The sequence below is a fragment of the Sycon ciliatum genome, chromosome 1, assembly GCF_964019385.1.
Source record: "Sycon ciliatum chromosome 1, ocSycCili1.1, whole genome shotgun sequence".
NCBI lineage: Eukaryota > Metazoa > Porifera > Calcarea > Leucosolenida > Sycettidae > Sycon > Sycon ciliatum.
The window spans coordinates 25,900,720-25,920,638 of NC_088643.1; the positions used below are offsets into that span (position 1 = coordinate 25,900,720).

The 19,919-nt window shown below is 47.8% G+C and overlaps 1 protein-coding gene across 5 annotated transcripts in view; it reads right to left on the reverse strand.

The window, feature by feature from the left end:
- The window catches only part of LOC135820292 (dystrophin-like), a 105,697-nt gene that overhangs the window by 8,062 nt on the left and 77,716 nt on the right, over positions 1-19,919 (reverse strand). For all 5 annotated transcript variants that reach the window (XM_065333616.1, XM_065333615.1, XM_065333614.1 and 2 more), the window contains exons 51-70: positions 19,711-19,868; positions 14,941-15,112; positions 14,473-14,639; positions 13,971-14,142; positions 13,389-13,658; positions 12,625-12,741; positions 10,249-10,477; positions 9,246-9,303; positions 8,803-8,864; positions 8,218-8,292; positions 7,761-7,965; positions 7,330-7,415; positions 6,359-6,438; positions 5,994-6,071; positions 5,034-5,148; positions 4,535-4,626; positions 4,155-4,226; positions 3,840-3,976; positions 993-1,055; positions 603-644 (exon numbers count right to left, since the gene is read on the reverse strand). In XM_065333616.1, coding sequence (XP_065189688.1) covers positions 603-644; positions 993-1,055; positions 3,840-3,976; positions 4,155-4,226; positions 4,535-4,626; positions 5,034-5,148; positions 5,994-6,071; positions 6,359-6,438; positions 7,330-7,415; positions 7,761-7,965; positions 8,218-8,292; positions 8,803-8,864; positions 9,246-9,303; positions 10,249-10,477; positions 12,625-12,741; positions 13,389-13,658; positions 13,971-14,142; positions 14,473-14,639; positions 14,941-15,112; positions 19,711-19,868 — 2,450 coding nt within the window. The remainder of the gene's footprint in view (positions 1-602; positions 645-992; positions 1,056-3,839; positions 3,977-4,154; positions 4,227-4,534; positions 4,627-5,033; positions 5,149-5,993; positions 6,072-6,358; positions 6,439-7,329; positions 7,416-7,760; positions 7,966-8,217; positions 8,293-8,802; positions 8,865-9,245; positions 9,304-10,248; positions 10,478-12,624; positions 12,742-13,388; positions 13,659-13,970; positions 14,143-14,472; positions 14,640-14,940; positions 15,113-19,710; positions 19,869-19,919) is intronic.

Below are 19,919 nucleotides of genomic sequence, written 5' to 3' on the forward strand. Positions count from 1 at the left end.
TGGTGCAAGCCAGAGGAAACACAACAGCAAGCCCAGCTGTACATTGAACTACACCGCTGTACTGAACGTGGCTGTTGTGTTGGTTCTGGCTTGCACCGCTGCACATCAATATGAGGCATTCACATTCGCATTGCCTACTGAAACCATCAGATACAAATGGACAGTTGCAGCGAGCGGAGAAGACTTCGTTCGAAAAAAAGTGCGTCTATATTTCAAAATTTGAACATAAAATCTTGCATTGCCTGCAGATCTCACTGTTCAACGGGTCATTTCATGCAGGTCATTTCATGCAGGTTCGGCTCAGATGGCAACAGCCGGGTGAACTGAAAAGGAAGCCAGCATCTGAAAATGGTGTTTGAATTCAGAAAAGCCACAAACAAAATTATTTCAGGTAAGGCCCAGTAAGGGCCTCAGTTAAAGTTTGTTATTTTAGAGGCAATGATGATCTCATCCCCAGTCAGCACAGCACTTGCTAGCACTACTGCACACTCTGTAGCAATATCTACAAGTGAGTAGCAGCAGCAGCAGTGGTGAGAGCATAACGGAAGTTTCCTTGATGCAAGCAAGGCCCATATACTCATCTCCCCTGTCTCTCCTCTTACCTGATTGGTGACTCGGAACGGAGACGAGCTGGACTGCTGGACCTGAGTACGCAAAGAGAAGACAAATTAGAGGAAAGGAAATACGGATAAATGAGTTACAGAAGGAAGTGTTACAGCAACACAAAACAGGGTTACAGCAATAAAAAAGGATAAACTGCACGCTCCTATTCTATACACACATAGAGGCAACGTTGTGGATAAGTTCCAAGAACGTTTTCTCGTGATTGTCATCAGTGGCAATAACATCACAGTATTGATAAGAAGGGAAACCCCAACAACAGAGTACATAGAGAGAAAGTGCAACACATTTATTCCAATAAGAATGGCTGGAAGGAAATCAGACTAAAGCACAGTCCAACACCAATCATGTGGTGACGGCATTAAACCCACCTTTGGGGAGCAGCCGCAGCAGGATAGACCTCCATGAACGCTTCTGTCAACATCTTAGGCAGACTGTACAGTACACACAGAGCACGAAGAAACAAAAAAGCACGGCAATGTAGTCTACAGATAAGCATTTCAGAGAATGCACTGCACAGGTGGTCACCTGCCCATCTAGATGTGAGCAACAAGCCACGACTATCCACACCGGGAAACATCGTAAGTAAATCACAATCGAAAAGAAGGATGGAATGGCGAAGAAGCGACTGAGGAAGAAGACCAGCTAGTCGAGCTAACACACAACCTTGGTATCAGCCAGGTCTCGCCCATTATCAAGGCTGTGATCAACACATTAACACCATACACCATCGACCGGCTTCCTAGCATGGCCGAAAATGTCTGCGTTTCTGGCAGAAATTAAACAAAAGTGTGCTGGCGCAAATCGGTGAGGTAGTAGCAAGTGAGGACAATTTAGCGCTACACCGATACGGTGCCGGGAAGCAGTGAACGAAGTACTACGGGGCCCAAGTTGCATATGCTAAAAAGATCAGAACGTTCTGAACGTTGACCCCTTCGACAATGAAGTCCGGGACAGCCGAGCACAGCTTTGAGGCAGTGTTGTAGTACATGTTGAGTGACATACAAGCTGCATGCAGCAATGCAGGCACAGCTCTGCTAGTACAGGAGTAGCATACTGCCATCGTCGGTCACTGCTGGTTGGTGTGACCGGTCCAAGGAGGCCACAGTGAGCCTGGGCCGCATGAACAGTTTTCAGTGTGGCTTGCATTACCTTGCTGGTTTTGCAGCCTGGGAAAAGCATCATGTTCAGCAGCAACAGCAGCGACGTAAACAGTGAAGCCGGCACAGTGCGACTCATTCGCACGGCTTGCAAAGCACTGGAGGCGCACTGCAACGAGCAGTCTGGAAACCATACCGCGTTCAAGGGCTTCTTGCAAGCACGTGGTGTGGATGGTGTACCCGTGGCTTGCTTTGTGGGCAACAGGTTTAATATCTTGTTCCGCAATGCCGGCGGAGTGTATTAACTGAAGCACCACATGCTTGCGTTCTATGACACGGCATTTGGCACCCCAAACCGCCTGCATATTGCTGTGCGTAAGACCTGGGACAGGACTGCTATTTAGCTGGCTGGTGCGCACTCGGCATAATCGACAAGCTTATCACTAGGCCCCTTTGGAGAGAGCTGACGAGAGCAATGATCTCAGATATCAGCAGCACGTACACTCAGTTGTGCAAGCCTCTAGAGAGGTGGCAGAAGGATGCACGCAGCTTGCTGGATAGCTCTGCTCGACCATTCCATGGAGCGTCAGTGGCAGTAGATGATGTCCATAACGAGCTGTTCCTCGAGTCCCAAGCCAATGATGCCACCACGCTGGCTGTTCTGCAGATCCTTTGCACCGCTTTCAGCACCTATTCGAACAGGCTGCCAACTGATCATCTGCCAGGTGGCATGTACCACAACATGACTACTGAAGCAGCAGCAGTGATATCCTCGAGCGTAGCAACAACAAACGTGTGCAGTGAGCGTGCATTCGCCCAACTTGACAGACTCATGCGAGAAAAGCCCAATGCATCATTGGTGGCCATCGAAGGCATTATACTGTTCAGTGCCAACAACACTAGCGAGTGGCTCCAGCAGCAGTCACCGGAAGAACGGAAGGCTCTCTTAGCCAGTGCCAACAGTGGGGTAGAGCAGCATTGTCAGCTCTACCGCCAGCGTTGCAAAGCCATCGCCGCACACCACCGGCAGTAAATCCAAGAGAAGCAAGAAAAGAAGAGAAACAGGATCTGCAGCTCAAGCAGCAGCTCGCTGACGGGTAGGTAAGATGGGTCTATGGGAGAGCCAAGATGAAGTCGCTCTGAAGCTGACTGGCCTCCCTGCTTTCACTGCTAAAGTCAGTGCGCTGAAGACCCAAATTGGGTACAGGCAGCTGATCAAGCGCTCTTCCAATGGTCATCTGGTTGGAAGCCGCACACTTGGCAGCAGCTGGCCAAGAACTTGTTGATGGTGATATCTGCTGCTCCGCCAACCACGCCAAATTCAAGCTCTAGAACAGGTAAGTTTTGATGTGATTCCAACTACTGTTCAAATTATTGCAAACGTAGCTCCAGCCAGCTACTCCCTAACCATGTCTGTGTTTTAGAAAGTTTACGAGCCACAGGCAAACGAAGAAGACTTCATGATTTCTCCTTTCCTCCATGGCTCCAGCTAAACTTAACAAACAAACAAACAAACTACAATCTTGAGCTGAGTTTGAGTTTGATTCTCCTGCTACTGCGGACATGTGGTCCAATTATGGCAATCATCATTTTTTTTCTTGTTGGCCACGGACCTCATAGATTTTTGTGTGATGTACATGTAATACTGTAGAACAGCTAATTTTAGCGGTAGAATATTTTTTAGCGTTTTCTGAAATATGAAATATTTTAGCGATCCGAGTTTCAGAGTAAAAAAAAAGGTGACTAGTATGCAAAGCTTTAGCGAAAACACTCCTTTTTACTACGGCAATTGCCTAAATAGACGTGTTCAATTCAAAGTTTCAAACAGAGTATACAACGCAGTAGCCATGCTAAAACTTAAAAGTTAGCAACAAATTTCCGTTAGGTATTCCAACCTAATGAAATCTAATTCCAAACACCAAGTTATACTGCAGTCGGTGCCAGAAAAATCCCAATGAAAAACATGGTCAAAAGAGTCCTGGGTCATGTGTAGCAGTGATCAAGGGCTAGTGATTAGTAGCAGTGACCAAGAGCTATAGTGATTTTCAGGCATTTGCTAGGCACTCCCTGCCATGCAGTAAACATGATTGAAGAATAGCCAATGCAGTTATTTCTTACTCAGTGTGGTCGGCGTCGGCAACAAACTGCAGAACATTGAAGTCCCTGCTCTCGTCGATGCCTTCCTTGTGCAGACTAGTGCGCCCCTTCCTCTTGAAGCTCTGTGTCACATCACGCATCCGCTCACTTACACTGGCCTGTACAGACAGAAAGAAGAAACCATACACTGAAATTATCTACTATCCTACAATCACCCGCTGGCCATCGCTGGCCATTCTGCCTATTCTGGTCAAGGGATAAAGTGACCAGTTATGCAGCTTGCTCACTGGGACAAGCCGGGCGTCACAATGCAAACGCCATGCCAGGGTCTCTTACCTGTGAGGTGTATTCTTGGACAAGGTGATAGCTTTTGTGCTGCTGATTGGTGCGACCCTCCCAGAAGCAGTCCTGGAACAGAGAGCATGGCAACAACACAGGACACACACACAGGTCACACAACAAAACCATATGCAATGCCTCGCTGGGGAAAAAGAGCAATACAGTGTATGTAGCTATAGGGCAAGTAGCTCTCCCAAACTCTCAGTGACTACTTCCACCAACTTGGCGCTCAGCCATGTACACGTATCTCTAAAGAATCTTAGGCAATACCTTGTAGCGTTCATGGCAGTAATGTATACTAAGTACCGCAAATCAACTGGTATTGCACAGTAAGCACATTGCAAATTCTTTTCTCTCACTCTACCTCTCTTGCTTACCTGACATATGTTGTCTGACGTGTGCTTCTTGCAGCGATAGCGCAGTCCACGGATCGGCTGATTGCACAGGACACAGTCTATGTCATGATTGACTGCAGGTTCAACAAAGTACAAGAGAGAGAGAGAGAGAGAGAGAGAGAGAGAGAGAGAGAGAGAGAGAGAGAGAGAGAGAGAGAGAACAGTGCCTGGTGAGTAATCTCTTAACACATGACGTAAAGGACGGAACCTTGGCTGTCAGTGAATGTCACAAGGCTAGACTAACGTGACATTCACTGACCACTCGGCCACAGCAGCTGTCATGCAGAGATTGCAGACACATGCACCTCAAACACAGTTCAATCCCCAATTGTAAAAAAAGCTTTTGCAGATAGCGATCTACCATTCAAGAAGTATCATAACCAAACCCCTGGACCAGCAGAAGAGCAACTTTCATTTAGCATAATTCTCAGTATTGTGGGCTAATAGCCCGGTAGGAAAGCTGAGCTGGCGTTCTCCTTACCAAGCTCTGACTTGTTGAGCTTCTCCATGGCCCAGAGCCAGCTGAGCACACGTGGCTGCATGGAGAGCCACTTGGCAAGAGCAGATGGGCGAATAGCACGCGTGCTCTTGGCTCCCTGCGAAAAAGCGATTGGAAAAGCACACCGTGTGGTAAGATGTCAAACACACAAACATGTGCACGCTCACAGTACACTTACAACACACAAACATGTGCACACTCACACTCACAACACTGGTCATAGCCAAAATCTGAGCCCACATTGCATATTACACGTACTGTGACGTCACACAGATAGTGAAGTCACACAGATCTTCTCTTCAGTGAACCATGTAAAACGTAATCGTAATGCATTAGGATCGGTGCAGTCGTGTATGCCCGTGGTCTGGAAGAATGCAGCAGAGTGAAGTGTGAGTGAATTACGACCGAGTGACAAGATACTGAGCCAAGTTACAGAAGACCTTCGCTGATCTCCCCAAAGGGCAAGGATCCGCTAAAGCAAAAGTGGATAAGTGGAATCCATACCATGCTGCATGTGCATTGACATTCGAAAAGTGCAACATGATAAGACCGACTCGCATGCGCGGTCATACAGCCACTGGATGGTATAGTGTTTTTCCATGGTGCTGTACGGTGTCGTACGGTGTTGTACGGTGTCGTATGGTGTTGTATGGTGTTGTACGGTGTTGTATGGAGTAGAGTATAGTCACAGACAGTTTACACTAGACAGGCACTACTAGTGTACACTAGACAGGCACTACAAGTGTACACTGATCATACGGACGTTCAGTGCAGCAAACATGCAAGACCGTCCCCTGCTTCCACAGACCATTACATTCACGAGTGAAGTGTGGATAAGTGAGGCACCGGTGTACGGCAATGAACTCACAGACATCTTATACTGCACAACATACACACAAGAGGTTTCCAAACTGGAACACTCTCCTGGCAAAAGTGGCTCACCTGCCGGAAACAGTCGTCCACTGCCTGCTCAACAACCGTGTTGCTGAAATGTGCCAGCTCAAACACAAACTTCGTCAGCTAGACATGGAGAGCATAGCAAACATCAGATAAGATTGAAATCATCACCACCCACAATAGCAGTGGCATCATAAAAAAAACCTGACGCCTGGACATGGTGCACACTGCACAATACTCCTCAGTGTCAGTGCCAGGGTCAGCATAATATCTTTGCTGATTGCACTAGCTCTATCTACACCTGTAACCACACAGCCTATCAGACACGCACGCATGCACACACACACAAATGCATGCACGCACACAGGCACACACACAAGCACACACACACAAGCACATGCATTGCTCACCATGTTGGCATCATAGAGGACATTCGACACAGCGCGCCGCTCAAGATAACCAAGCCCATCAACTTGCTGGCAAACAAGCCCTGCAAAAGCACACGCGTACACACAGATGCATTCGGATAAGTGTTCATCAATGGAACCATCGCTGCATGAAAAAAATGAAAAAGGTCGTTGAAGGTGTACCGGTGAATGACGCCAGATTTAACTGCAGTCCGTTTCCAATGATCTACATGTGTGAATCCAAAATTAGGGAGGTTTAGTCCCACGTAATCCGTGGGTACTTTACATGTGTGTACCACGTGATACTCAGTGACCCACGTACAGACGTTTTCTGATTCACGACATACCGTGTATGGAGGCTCACCCACGTTCCGCCAGAACGTGGGTGAAAATCAGAATGGAGCGCATTTTGCGAGCTGTGAGGGTGCTCAGCTGAAGAAATTTCCGAAGCACGAAATCAAAATATTCGATGAACTTCTTAGGCCCGGGTAGCTTCGTCTTTGACCAGGTTTAGGCCTTTCGCTTCATGCTTTTGTTTGTTCCGTGTGACTTAACACAACATTGCAACGTGGATGCCCTTCATCCACTTTACGTGTATCACCCACGTACGCGTTTCCGTTACGTGGGAACTAAACCTCCCTATTATCTATTCCAACTCAATGACAACGGTAACAAGGACAGTAAAGTAAACACATCAAAACATTCACACCATTTCCATATCCCACTGAACATCACGAGGGAAGTTTCGCTTCACAGAAAGAAAGAAAAAACACGATGAACACCTAGTATGGAAATAATGTAAGAAGGCACGGACCACGAAATTCCATCATTCCATGCGAAAGCCACTCATACAGACTCCTGGCTTGTCTTTCCGCAGACCGAAGCCTTGCCTATATCCTACACATGTAATAATACCCTGGCTTGGGGGGTTGGTAGTGTGCCAGTGACAGTGCTGTAAGCCACACTCAACTCACACTTGATCTTTTCTGCTGCCTGTCCGTTGCACATCAGCACTAGGAAGAGCTTCATCGCGGCAGCACGGATTTGACCGGAGCGATTGCTACAGGGAACATGCAATATACCAAACAAACACACACACACACACACACACACACACACGCACACACGCACACGCACACACACACATACGTATATGAAAAGCGTGCAAATTACAATCGGCTATCAGCACAGTCAACAAACTGTAGGGCACCCAAGTTTGATGAACAGACCAGTGCTATTCAGTTTGTATCAACTAGCAGTGGCGTCGGAGGTAACGGAAACAGGAGCAGACATAGCAGCCGCAGCAGCAGGCTAACACAGTTTGAGCAACAGCAGCACCACCACTGCCACCACTAGCAATAGCAACAGGTACTAATAGCTAGCCAAAATGCAAGCAGACACTTACATATCAAACACGGAGAATATCCATGAGAGCAGGATATCGGTACTGGAATCATTGTTGATCCTGTCCACCCCGGCCTCCTCCAGCTTCTTATAGAGCAGTGAGAGGGTGTTTCCAGCACTGAGAACATTGATGTAGGTATCGTTCTGTTGCTCCAGTCCACGTTCATGGATCACTTCTTGTACAACATGGAATGGACAGCTGTTCACTGTGCACAGCAGAGGAATGTAAACAAGTTAGGTTAGTCATCTCACACTGCCAGTAATGATCTACTACAACTTGCTATCTCACATGATCCTTATTTCTGTAATTTGCAAGTTATGCCCACTTTATGGCAAGGTTTACTACAGATAGCCTGAGCGAGGTTCGCTACCCGTGCGAAAATTTCTGCTGATCACTGGGACACTACACACATTCGGCATGATAGTTTAAATTGAGACATGCATTTGCATCCGCTTACAGCTAGTCTTGCGGCACAGTTCACGAAGCTTCAGGGCAGCACGATACGCTGCAAAGTGACAGTAGTTTTGACTGGCTGCATGGAGAGAGAGAGAGAGAGAGAGAGAGAGAGAGAGAGAGAGAGAGAGAGAGAGAGAGAGAGAGAGAGAGAGAGAGAGAGAGAGAGAGAGAGAGAGAGAGAGAGAGAGAGAGAGAGAGAGAGAGAGAGAGAGAGAGAGAGAGAGAAGGACAGTAAGGGAAAGCAGGTCACTCAACGAAAATGCTTCTGATAAAGCAGTGTATTATCTCAAAACAAAATTTTCATCTTCGTCGCCATTTGTTGTGTATTCACGTACACCCTACATGCAGTCTCACACGCAGCTCACCAGAGTCAACCAGCCGGCATGGATACATGTAGAGTAAGACCATGATTCAGAGCATGCGCAATGAGTATATACAAATGCATACAGAGTACATAATATATTACATCAGAGTGCATATATAACACAGTGAAAATCAGGCACAACAGTAACAGCATTCTTCCTGGACGTAAATACTAAATAGTCTTCGTGGAACAATTGAATGCATTTAAAACACAGTAACTCACATAGGGTCAGTCTCCACTGATGTAGGACTGGATGCTCCCATTGTGCTACGCAGTGCTCCGTACTAGACAAGTCATAAGCCAATATACAAACACACACACACACACACACACATGCACACACACACACACACACACACACACACACAGAGCGCTATTGCTTTCAATAAGATTGACGTTTTGACAATATGCCCAGAATTCAGCATGCCAGCCCACCATCATAAAGGAAATCACATACATTCATACCACGAGAGATAGTTACGTGCCTTGTCCTCAACACACCACCAGTACACGCACTCACGCACAAATGCACGCACATACGCACGCACATACGCACGCACATACGCACGCACACACATCTATAATGAGACAACAGGTCAGGCCATGGAATCTTGAAACATGGCAACACAAAAAATTAACCAATTACAGGAGACAAAGTTACTCACTCAAAGAAGAAAGGAACCAGTTTTTCATTCTCCGCACGCACCCAGTTGCCCGGAAGATCTGAAGTTGGAAAGGAATCAAGAAATGAGGGCAAGTGTGAGCAAAAAAGTATTATACAAAACTTCACGGTTCAAATGAGACCCAAGGGGGGGGGGGGGTCGAATTATTCTAATGCAACGGTTGCTGTGCACGGCTGATATATATATATAGAGAGAGAGAGATAGAGAGAGAGAGGGGGGGGAGTCAATAATGATCAGTTAGTTTCAAACTATTTCCCCCTCGCCCTATAAATGTCGCGTTTTGTTACCCTAGTTGCCCCTTTTGCATGAGTTTCGGAGACATTTTTGAATTTCAAAATACGGTTAGTGTTAAGGATTTCTGTGTAAACCGCGCTAATTGACACCATATTGTAAAGTGGTTACGCGCAAACAGCCGTGTAAGCCTCACCATTTTTAATGGAATCATCATAGCAATGGGGGTTTCTACGTGTACCTCCATGTGAAAGGGGGTTTCCCTTACCGTATGCGAAGGTTTTGTCGTAGGTTCCATGGGAAATGCCTGCGAAAGGTAGATTCCGCGGGGAACACTCCAAGGTCTTCCAAACTTATCCACCCCTACCTTTGGATGAGATCGTGGAGTAAAATTTGGAGGGGACTTTCGTTTCCTGGAGAGGCCGATAATCCATGTCGCCAGAAAAAACGAAACTCCTCAAAAAGTCAAAGAGTGACGATCCCCCCCCCCGCCAGACTGCAATGTCCGCATCCGTAGGAACACAGCCACCCTCAAGGATCAAGGCACACATGCAGCTTGTAAACTAAAGCAAGGGAGGCGAGTAAGTCAGACCCACCAGAAAGTGGTCAAAGACCGAGAATCCCATTCACTGCATCCAAGGTTTCCTCGTACCAGTTCACGAGTTCCAATTGACTAAGTTTCAGCCTCTAGTCATTTACCGCTGAATAAGCAAGCTAAAGAAATTGAAAAAGAAAAGAAAATGCGAGGTCTTACTTTGTTCAGGCGACCATGCGTCCGGCTGGTTGAGCCTATCCTCGGCCATCTTCAGCAGCTTGCCGCGTCGCTCCACTGATTCCTTGAGCGCCTGCAGTCGCCTGTGCAGGTCGTCGTAGTGCTTCTGCAGGTCATCAGCAAACTTGATGTGATCGGCGGGCAGTGGCTGGTACAGCTGGTCCATTACGTCACACAGGTTCTGCAGGTCGCCCACCTCGCCTTCAAATTCCTGCAAAGAGAGCAGTAGGAAAACATGCACACCGACAGTGCTTGGAATCGTGTACAAGATCGGAGTAAAGCACGGTGGACCGTGGTGCTTCGGTGCTCAGTATCATCACCATGAACTATGTTCAAGCACAGTGGTGTTGCAGGCCAAAATGCAGCACACTGCAAAACTAGGATATTGGTGGACAAGCCAAGCTATGCCATTGGGTACACTACTACACCATTGACAGCACACGGAGAAGAAGCAAACCAGTACATGTATATACCGCATTTCACTGGTTGGGGATTAGTCCCGCATTTCACTGGTTGGGGATTAGTCCCGCATTTCACTGGTTGGGGATTAGTCGACTCCCTTCTCTGAAGCACAATTTCACGTACAAAAGCGTGGGCGCCATTTTGGACAGGCCGCTGTCACGCGAGCTGTCACGGGAGCTGTCACCGGAGCCAGGCAGTATGCCAGAATCGTGTACATGCGATCAGGCAAATATCTCACGAAGCTTGAAAGTGGGGTGCATTCAAAATGTTCATTTGTACTGATGCTTTCTCCTAGGCCTTTCAAACTCTAGGAACATACTCTCAATACCCATTGTAAGGATTTGTCCGAGAGTTTTTTGTTTTAATCGATACGGTTTGGCGTACATACGGGGCCAAAGTATCAGTTGGTGCAGGCGTAATTCTGACATGAATTATTGTCCTAAAATTGAAAAGTCTCTCGGACAAATTCTTCTAATTTTCCTACTGAAAATTTTAAGCTATTGGCCATCAAAATCGGGCAAGAGACGGGTACAAACGAACATTTCGAAGGCGACGCTATCTGCAGTACAGGTGCGAGGAAGAACCGCGCGCGCTGGACCAGTTGTGAATGCGGAAACAACACTACAGCAAGGCGAATTTTCGAAATGTTTTGCTACTCGCCTGGCGCTTCATCGCTGTGTCCTTCAGGAGTTATGGTCGACTGAAGAAATACATGGCCAGCACAACGGCGAAGCCACTGGACGTGTTCTCTTGCAACGAAACGGAGTGGCGAATCAAATAATTCACAACTCCACATCGTCACTACTGCGTTGCGCGGCTCTTCGCAGCGGACCAGGCGTATATTTACATTGTACACAACAGGACTTCACGGCGGAGAAACTAAAACTAGAACACTACGTGAGTCATTGCTCCATGCCTTCAACATCAAGGAGTGCATGTCCTCTCCCTCTCCCGATCCCGTCACCCACGCCTGTGCATTAGCGGCGTAGCTGCCGGGCAGTAGATGTTGAACTCTTTCGTGTTCAACGAATGCAGGAATCTGCTCGGGGCTACTCCTCGCAGGACTCCGTGTGTGGACAGTCTGAAGGAAGAATTCGGCCGATGAGGCCAACAATGCTCGCGAAATAGTCCACTCGGAAGGAAACAATAACAACCGAAACAAATGGAGAACTGTCTCCGTCTCCTTCACCATCCACGGCTCAGTTCTTGTCACAGCAACTCACCACAAGCAAGTCAAAATCTCCTTGCGACTGTGACAGTGTGAGTGCTACGCCTGCGCTTAGCAGTCACGAGTGCCCGTTTCTATGGTGATCAGATCCAATATGTCCTCCCACGTAATCGAGGTTTTGGCATACCGGCTGTGAGCCCTGAAGTTCGTTGCAAACTTAAAGTTTCCCCAGCCCATAATGCATGAATGATATTCGTGCACCAATGCTTTCCCATTCGAAACAAAGCCACACACCAATACAGCCCCAAATCCACAGAGTGCCCTAGACGCACTGCAATGGTATCGGTACTCATGATAGTATCCAACACCACGTTGACTTGCTGCGCGCGCATCACGTAGACTCATGAAGTGTGATGTAGTGTAAGGGGTTATGACTTTCGCACAAACTCCCAAATGTCAACCTCGCGTCCCGGTTGTAACTTATTCCATGCATGAACGGTTGACTTGTAAGTTAAAACTAGGAGTGAAATACAGTGACTATAACCACATAGTCTACACCCTAGTCTACACCCACACAGAATCATGAAATCAAATGAATATGTGAACGGGAAAGGCAGACATCCGCTCTCAATATTCACACATGCATGCCGTCCTCAAACTCCGCAGCAGACCTACCACACAGAAGTCAACATGAAATCTGTGTGATGACTCCAGTGCAGCCCACATACCTCGTGCTGTGCCATCTGCTCATGCAACTTGTTCTTGTCCCGAGTGGAGGGATCATCCTGCCGGGCCAGTTCCTGCTCGGCCTTGCTAAGCTGGGTTTCAAACTTCCTCATGTTTGGCTGTGATAGCATGCGGGATGGACACACACACACACACACACACACACACACACACACACACACACACACACACACACACACACACACACACACACACACACACACACACACACACACACATGCACAGAGACACACACATGCACAGAGAGAGAGAGAGAGAGAGAGAGAGAGAGAGAGAGAGAGAGAGAGAGAGAGAGAGAGAGAGAGAGAGAGAGAGAGAGAGAGAGAGAGAGACACACACACACACACACACACACACACACACAAACGCACGAACGCACGCACGGCACGCACACACACACACACACACACACACACACACAAACGCGCGAACGCACGCACGGCACGCACACACACACACACACACACACATAGAGGGATACACATGAACATACATGCACATAGACTCATCACTGGCCATGAACACCACTGTACCCTTAGATGGGGTCAATAAAAGCTAGTTCAGAAGCACAAATACACCAAAACTAAAGGTAAAAAATTAATGAAACTGGCAGGCATACACATCTACCCGCACACACACCCGCACACACACCTGCACGCACACCCGCACGCATGTACACACGCACGTACACACGCACACACACGCGCGCGCGCACACATACACACACACACACAGTTACTCATACCATGAAGTCTCCGTGCAGACGGCGTGCTCTGTGCATGGCGTCGTCCCAGGTCTTGACATCATGTTTCAGCTTGGGCCAGGCTCTACCAGCCACACCAACATGGAACTCCACATCATTCAGGTATTCTTTGTCCATCCCTTCAGGTCTGGCCAATGCTGCAGCCTTGTCATCATCCTCTTCGGCCTGAAGCGATTGTCTTCCCAGCTTCAGGTAGCGGTCGGCGGATGCGATGGTTTTCTCGATGGTTGGCTCTTGCTGCGTCACCATTTCCTGTGTACAGAATAAAGAAGAAGAAGAAGGCGGTAGAATGATGTTTCAACAACCTGATGCCGTGTGTATCTTCAATTCTTGCAACCGCTAACGTTACAATAGCTGGTAACTACAAAGAGCAGCATATGGCAGCACATGAGTAGGTTGGGGAACACGTATGTGTACTCATGGCAGCGGAATCTTCAGATAGATTTCGCCTTACCAATCGACAACGCTGCACTGCAATGTTCTAACTTCTAACACGCGTACATGCCACGGCTACTCTGAACCCTTGTTACACTGTACTTCGTACCCTTCTTGCACTGCACTTACAATTTGATCCGGATGCTGCTTATTCTCCCACACCATGTCGACGTCGTCAAACGTAGCGCGCTTTCCACAGGTGTCCAGCAGCTTCTGCCGTTCGTCAATCCACAGCAAGGTCTTCTTCAAACGGTCCAAGATCTTGTCATGCCACAGCATGGCCAGGTCAATCTCCTTCAACCTACCAGCAGAGATTATCAAACATCCAGTCTACAGCCGCTAAGAAGACAAGTGTGTTCCAATGCTCAAGTTAACACAGCCATAGCTGGCTGAACCGCACTGCAGAAGCAAGATTTGGTGCTGGCGAATACTGAAGTAATAATGTTTCAACACATCTACTTCTTCTTCGAAATGAGTGTGCACAATCAAGGTCTTGCCAACGCTCGATTTAGAGATTTCTAGTGTTTGAACATGATATCGACCAGCTACACCATGCAGAAGAACACAAGTAAATACAACTGTACACATGCCTAGATGTGCACAGGTATGCACGCACACACAAACAGCTCACCGTGTATCAACGCGCTTCTTGCACGCCCCATGCCTGTCATAGTTGCGTTCAATGATGGGATGAAGCGGGTCAATACTAAGCGGTGGGTAATGCTTGCAGAGGATCTGGTACAGTGGGAGGAATCTTTCAGAAAGAACTTCCACGCCCTTGATCTTGGCGGATAGGAGCTGCGCCGGGGACAGGATCATAGACAGGACCATGGATAGGATCACAACACGCACAGAACACACATGACCCACACCTTATCATAGGTGTCCTGACTACATTTATCAAGCCACATTGACCCACTACAGCATGTTAAACTTTAAAAAACAAGCATTTACTGCATTTGACAAGATGCAAGCAATTTATTCCAAGTGTTGTGCGAAAGGCGAGGCTTGCAAAAGGATTAGCAGATCTGACCAAGACACGACAGACATGATCAAGAACGTTCCTGCTGTAATACAGCAAAGCATGAACATTGCTGACCTCAATTTCTTGGAACTGCTCCTCAACACCAGCTTTATCAGCAGGCAGTTTCTCGGCCAGAGACTTGGATTCTTCCACGCTTTGCAGGATAGGTGCCAGCTGAGCCTCGTTGGTGTCCACCTCGTTCCATGTGTCAATGGTAGTTAGCAAGGATTGACGGTACACAGGACAACTGTGACAGATACAGACACACATACACATAGACACATGCACATGTATGGGTACGTGCGTGCATGCACAAATACACACACACACACACACACACACACACGCGCACAGGTACGCCAATGCATACACAGCTCAATGTGAAATGCAAAAAAGTGGGAAATCACTCACCAAGATGCTTTGCAACACACTGTCTATATCAATTACTACCTGCTTATCTGTAAGCCCAGAAACCTTTGCGATCCTGAAACGTTCGCGATTTTCGCGACGGGAGTGAAATCGCGAAAGTAAGTGGGCGCGAAACGCAAAACTGTAGACTCGAGTCAATCCTCAAATTGACTCCAATCGCAAACGTTTGCAGGCGCAAAATGGTCTCTCATCGCAGTTCGCGAACTAAAACGGACGCAAACGATTGCGGGCTTACAGTATACCTGAAGAATCAGAGCACCAACTGATATGCTTAGCTAGGATGGGACAATAGTTAAACAGGTGGTGAGGGGACAATAATTTAATGGTACTGTTGATTGCGACATTAGTACTCCTCATAATACAAAAGCTAAGATCTACTCTATCCCACTAGATCCCTCTTGCCACACAACTATGGTGTCCTGACTCCTGGGCCATTCGTGAGACAGGTCCTCAGACTGCCCACCCTGTTTTAGGTCTAAAAAAAACAAGGCATACTAGCTCCACCTGGATAACGTCTACCCGTCTAAAATCTAGATCCGTTCGATGTCTGGTGTCGCTCCCACCGTCACCGGCAATCTGTGACACGTAAAAATCGCACCCAGCTGGGTGATTTCCCATTTTATGACACCTACAGTCCATTCATAAAAAAGATATCCTAGCTTTCGGCCGTAAATGGGTCAAATTTTGAGTTTTTTAACAATTTGTTAGGCAATCCCCCATGGAATGCTCTTCCAATTATGTTTCTGAAGTCTATTTCTCCAAAAAGCAAGCTATAGCAAGAATAGGATTTGTACTAAACGGACTTCCTCCTACACAAACCGCTATGTACTGCACTATTCATTGCTGGCACCATTAGGTCTCTTGTTACCTACATTAGATAGTATCTGTATTCTTCCTTCCACACAATAGCACTTATGTGGCCAGTGATGCGTAGCTGTCACTGTCCCTTGCTTACATTTAGAGATCGCTAGCTAGAGCTCGGAGCTGTAACTGGACTTCAATCTTTTACCGTGTATAGATTCGTCTGTCAGTTTCCCCAGTTCAGTTGTTGCCAAGTCTTTGCTTCTGTTGCTTTTAGTCTTACCTTCACTTGAGTCTTTCAGTATCAGTTCTGTGCTACCTACGCTGTCTCTTCGTGCAATCTCTTCGTTCAATATTATTCCCTGAAACTACTACTTGCACAATTGTGAGTCGTAAGAGAAATCCAGTTTGCCTTGTCACTTGGTTGCTCATTACATTTGGTGGCAGCGGTGTTGGCCTCTGCGTTCGCCAGTTGCAGTATTTCCGGAACCACGCCTCTTTATTTCCGACTCTCGCCGTGCAGTGACTGCCGTTCTCCTCTAAACTCAAGCATAGTCTTGTCCCCTAAGCTGCTCGTGCTTGAACTGCTGCTGTACTAGCGTAGGCTTTAGTCCTCAAACGCGTCCCGTGGTTGCTTACAAAGTCTTAGTTTGTTATCCTTATATCAGACCCTGTGATTTGAGGTGAGTGATCGCTCTCGCACGCCATCGCGCTCCTTATTTTCTTGGAAGGTGCACTTTTTGTCGCGCGTCTGTAACTATTTTTGGCTTGCATGCATGCGCATGTACGCTTTTCGGAGTGCAGCGCAACTCTACTATGGGTCTATGGTGTCAAGTGCACTCATCGATCCGTGCGCAGGAACTGTGCCCGCAGTGGAAATTCAGAAAGCAAACGGGGTGAAGCTCATCAAGGGCTGTGACTCATCGCATAAGGCAAGAGAATTCGTCCGTTTGTTGTCTGCCACTATGCAGAAGAAGATCGCAAGTATCATCTCTCCATCAACTGCATTTTCTGTGTTGAGCGATGGATTGCAGGCCCGCAAAACCAGAAGCGAGAAGGAACTCGTGCTTGTTCGTGTTGTAAAGGAAGGCGAGCCGGTTTTCTTCACCCTAGCCCTGATGAATGTAGACAATTACGGCGATGCGACTGCGAACAATTTGAAGACAGCCATCGACGATTCATTTCGAGGTGAGTTGCACTAGTCACTGATGCATCCAGAATTTTTTCTCGAAAAAACTGATATCAATAATGTGCTGTGTTGTTGGAGTGAGAATTTTTGGATCACTCTCCTACAGCTTGCCTGACACAGGCGAGGAGAGCGATAGATCACTCACCACCTATTTTCACGATAAAATGGCACAGGCTCCTCAAGCTGCTGCTGCTGCCGCTGCTCCCGCAGCTCCAGCTCAGGCCCCAGCTCCTCGCCATGCACCACTTGCTCGCCCTGTAGTTGTACCGCCGACGTTTGGGGGTTGCAGCCAAGACGATTGGCACTCTTTCATCGCCCGGTTCAACGCTGCGTGCGTCGTAAATGGATACACCACGATGCTGAAAGGTTGCAGTTTTTGCCTTGCTGCTTCAAAGAGAGTGCGTTTACAACATATCAGAACATCCTGGCCACGCAGTCCGAGTACTGCTACTCTTCCACTGGGCAACTCTCTCTCACCTGCCATCGTGGTCTTGTGTTCCTCGTGGTAGCTTGGAGTTTTTGACGTCCAGATATTTCGCCATGCCAATGTCTACTCGCAGCCATGGAACCATGGCTCCTCTAGTTCCTCCAGGGCCTGCTAGGACCGCCAGACGACGCCCAGCTGCCACCTCCGCCGCCTCACCTGTCCCACCACCACCACCACCGAGCTCGGCAGATGAAGAGATGCCGTCGTGGTTCGCCTCTGCGTTTACAAATCTTTCATCACAAATAAAGGGAGTGCAAGAGGAGGCCACGGCAGCCCGCGCTGAGGTGGCAAAACTGAAAGCTGCTCAGTCACTGACCAATCAACAAAGCCAAGCTCACAAAAAACTCAAGTCACCAGGTCTACAGGCCCAGTTCGTCGACATGTTCTTGATCACTTTCTGGCCTGTTTTGCTAGCGTGTCGCTGCGAGTGTGGTTTTGCGGTACACTGTGAGTACATTCTCTGACACATTCTCCGCGAGTACATTCTCTGGTAGACCACTACGCCATGTACAAACCGGTTGCTCCGTGAGTGAAAAGGAGAGGTTTCAGTCCATATGATGTGACGTGGGAGTTCGAAGAAGACATCAGTGATGATCTTATCAGGTGATTTCTCTCCATTCTGGAGTGATTTATCGAATGTCTCTTACAATAATTTGCGACTCTGCCTTCTGTTTCATGTAGAGCTTTCGAAGGAACGGAAGTGATAGGCATTCTAGGACGAAGAATTGTTCGAGGCTGCTGATGGTATTCGCACTGCTCTGCAGCAAGCTATATAGTGGATGCTCAAATCCTGAGACAACTTTGTGCAGAAGGGAAATAGTCGATTTCTGGTTTCCGGATCAGAAACTTGACAAGCAAGCTGCCGTAAAGTCGGCACAAGAAGATAACCCTGTGAAGGCCACACCTTGCTAGAATGTGTACACATGGCCACGGTTATCTAGCCAAGACAGCTAGTGTTCCCACATTTGGGTATACACCTGGTTTTTTCCCTCATAAACGCGACTGTCAGCGCCCACTGTTTCTTTTCTAAATGACCCTGGTTCACACCACCTCCTCCTCTCGTCACCCGTCATGTTGATGTCCACATTGATGGCATGATATCCGTACACTTGTGTGTACTGGTAAGGCTGTGGTGTTGGAAAGACCCAGTATTGTCACCAATCACTGTTAGCATTCCCAAATTAGGATATACAATCGGTTTAGACGTAGCTACCCTATCATCCAGCCTACAGGAAGCCACTGCCATCCCCTCTTTCTTCAGTTTTCGATGTAATTTGTGCAAGAGAGAGAGAGAGAGAGAGGTTACAGATGAGCTCACGGCTTTCCTTCCTCGGTTTATTCCCGGCCGTTTGCGCCGCAGTTAATTAAGCCGAATAAAGTACAGTTCTTAGTTTTTTTGTTCAAGCCCCCCCCCCCTTCCTTTACCCCCCCCCCCTCCCCCTCCCCTTCTTTACCCCACTTGGCTGTACACTGCATGTACACCAGTCGTACTATTATAAAGTCCTGGGCGCATTCTACATTGGGAAAAGCGATCAAAGGGGCTTTTGATTTCAGCTAAATTAGGCGGGCCTATTGCGTATTGCAGGCAGGTATAGTGGGATGGGCTAAGACCATATTAAACAGGGAGACAGCGGGTGCCAAATTCAAGTCCTGCTCGGAAGCGGAAGGATACTCGTGGCCTGGCAATCGGAAAACATGGATGCAGCAAATCAGATTTTTCGATCTTTGACCACTTTGTGGTGGGTCTGACCTCCCACCTCTTTAGGAGCTGCATCTGCGGGTGGTGGCACTTCTGATACAAACCATGGACTTTTTCGGGAGGCACAGCATTCTCTCACAGTTGATTTTTCTGTCAGAAGTGTCGGCTACAAATATCAATTCCACTAAGGCAGACACGATATCCCATAACAGGTCAGGCATGGCCCACAACAACACTTACGTAGACTCAACCACCGTCAGCAATGCGGCCAGCTGCTGCAAGCGCTGTCGCAGTGGCGGCGTCGTGCAGCTCTGCACTCGGTCATAGCGCTGCGCCAGCAACTCGCCCTCCTGGTGCACCGGCAGGATTTCAAGCTGCCAGTCACAGCTCTGCACCTCCTGCGGTGAAAACATACAACGAATGCATGCACATCATCATTACTGTGTGTG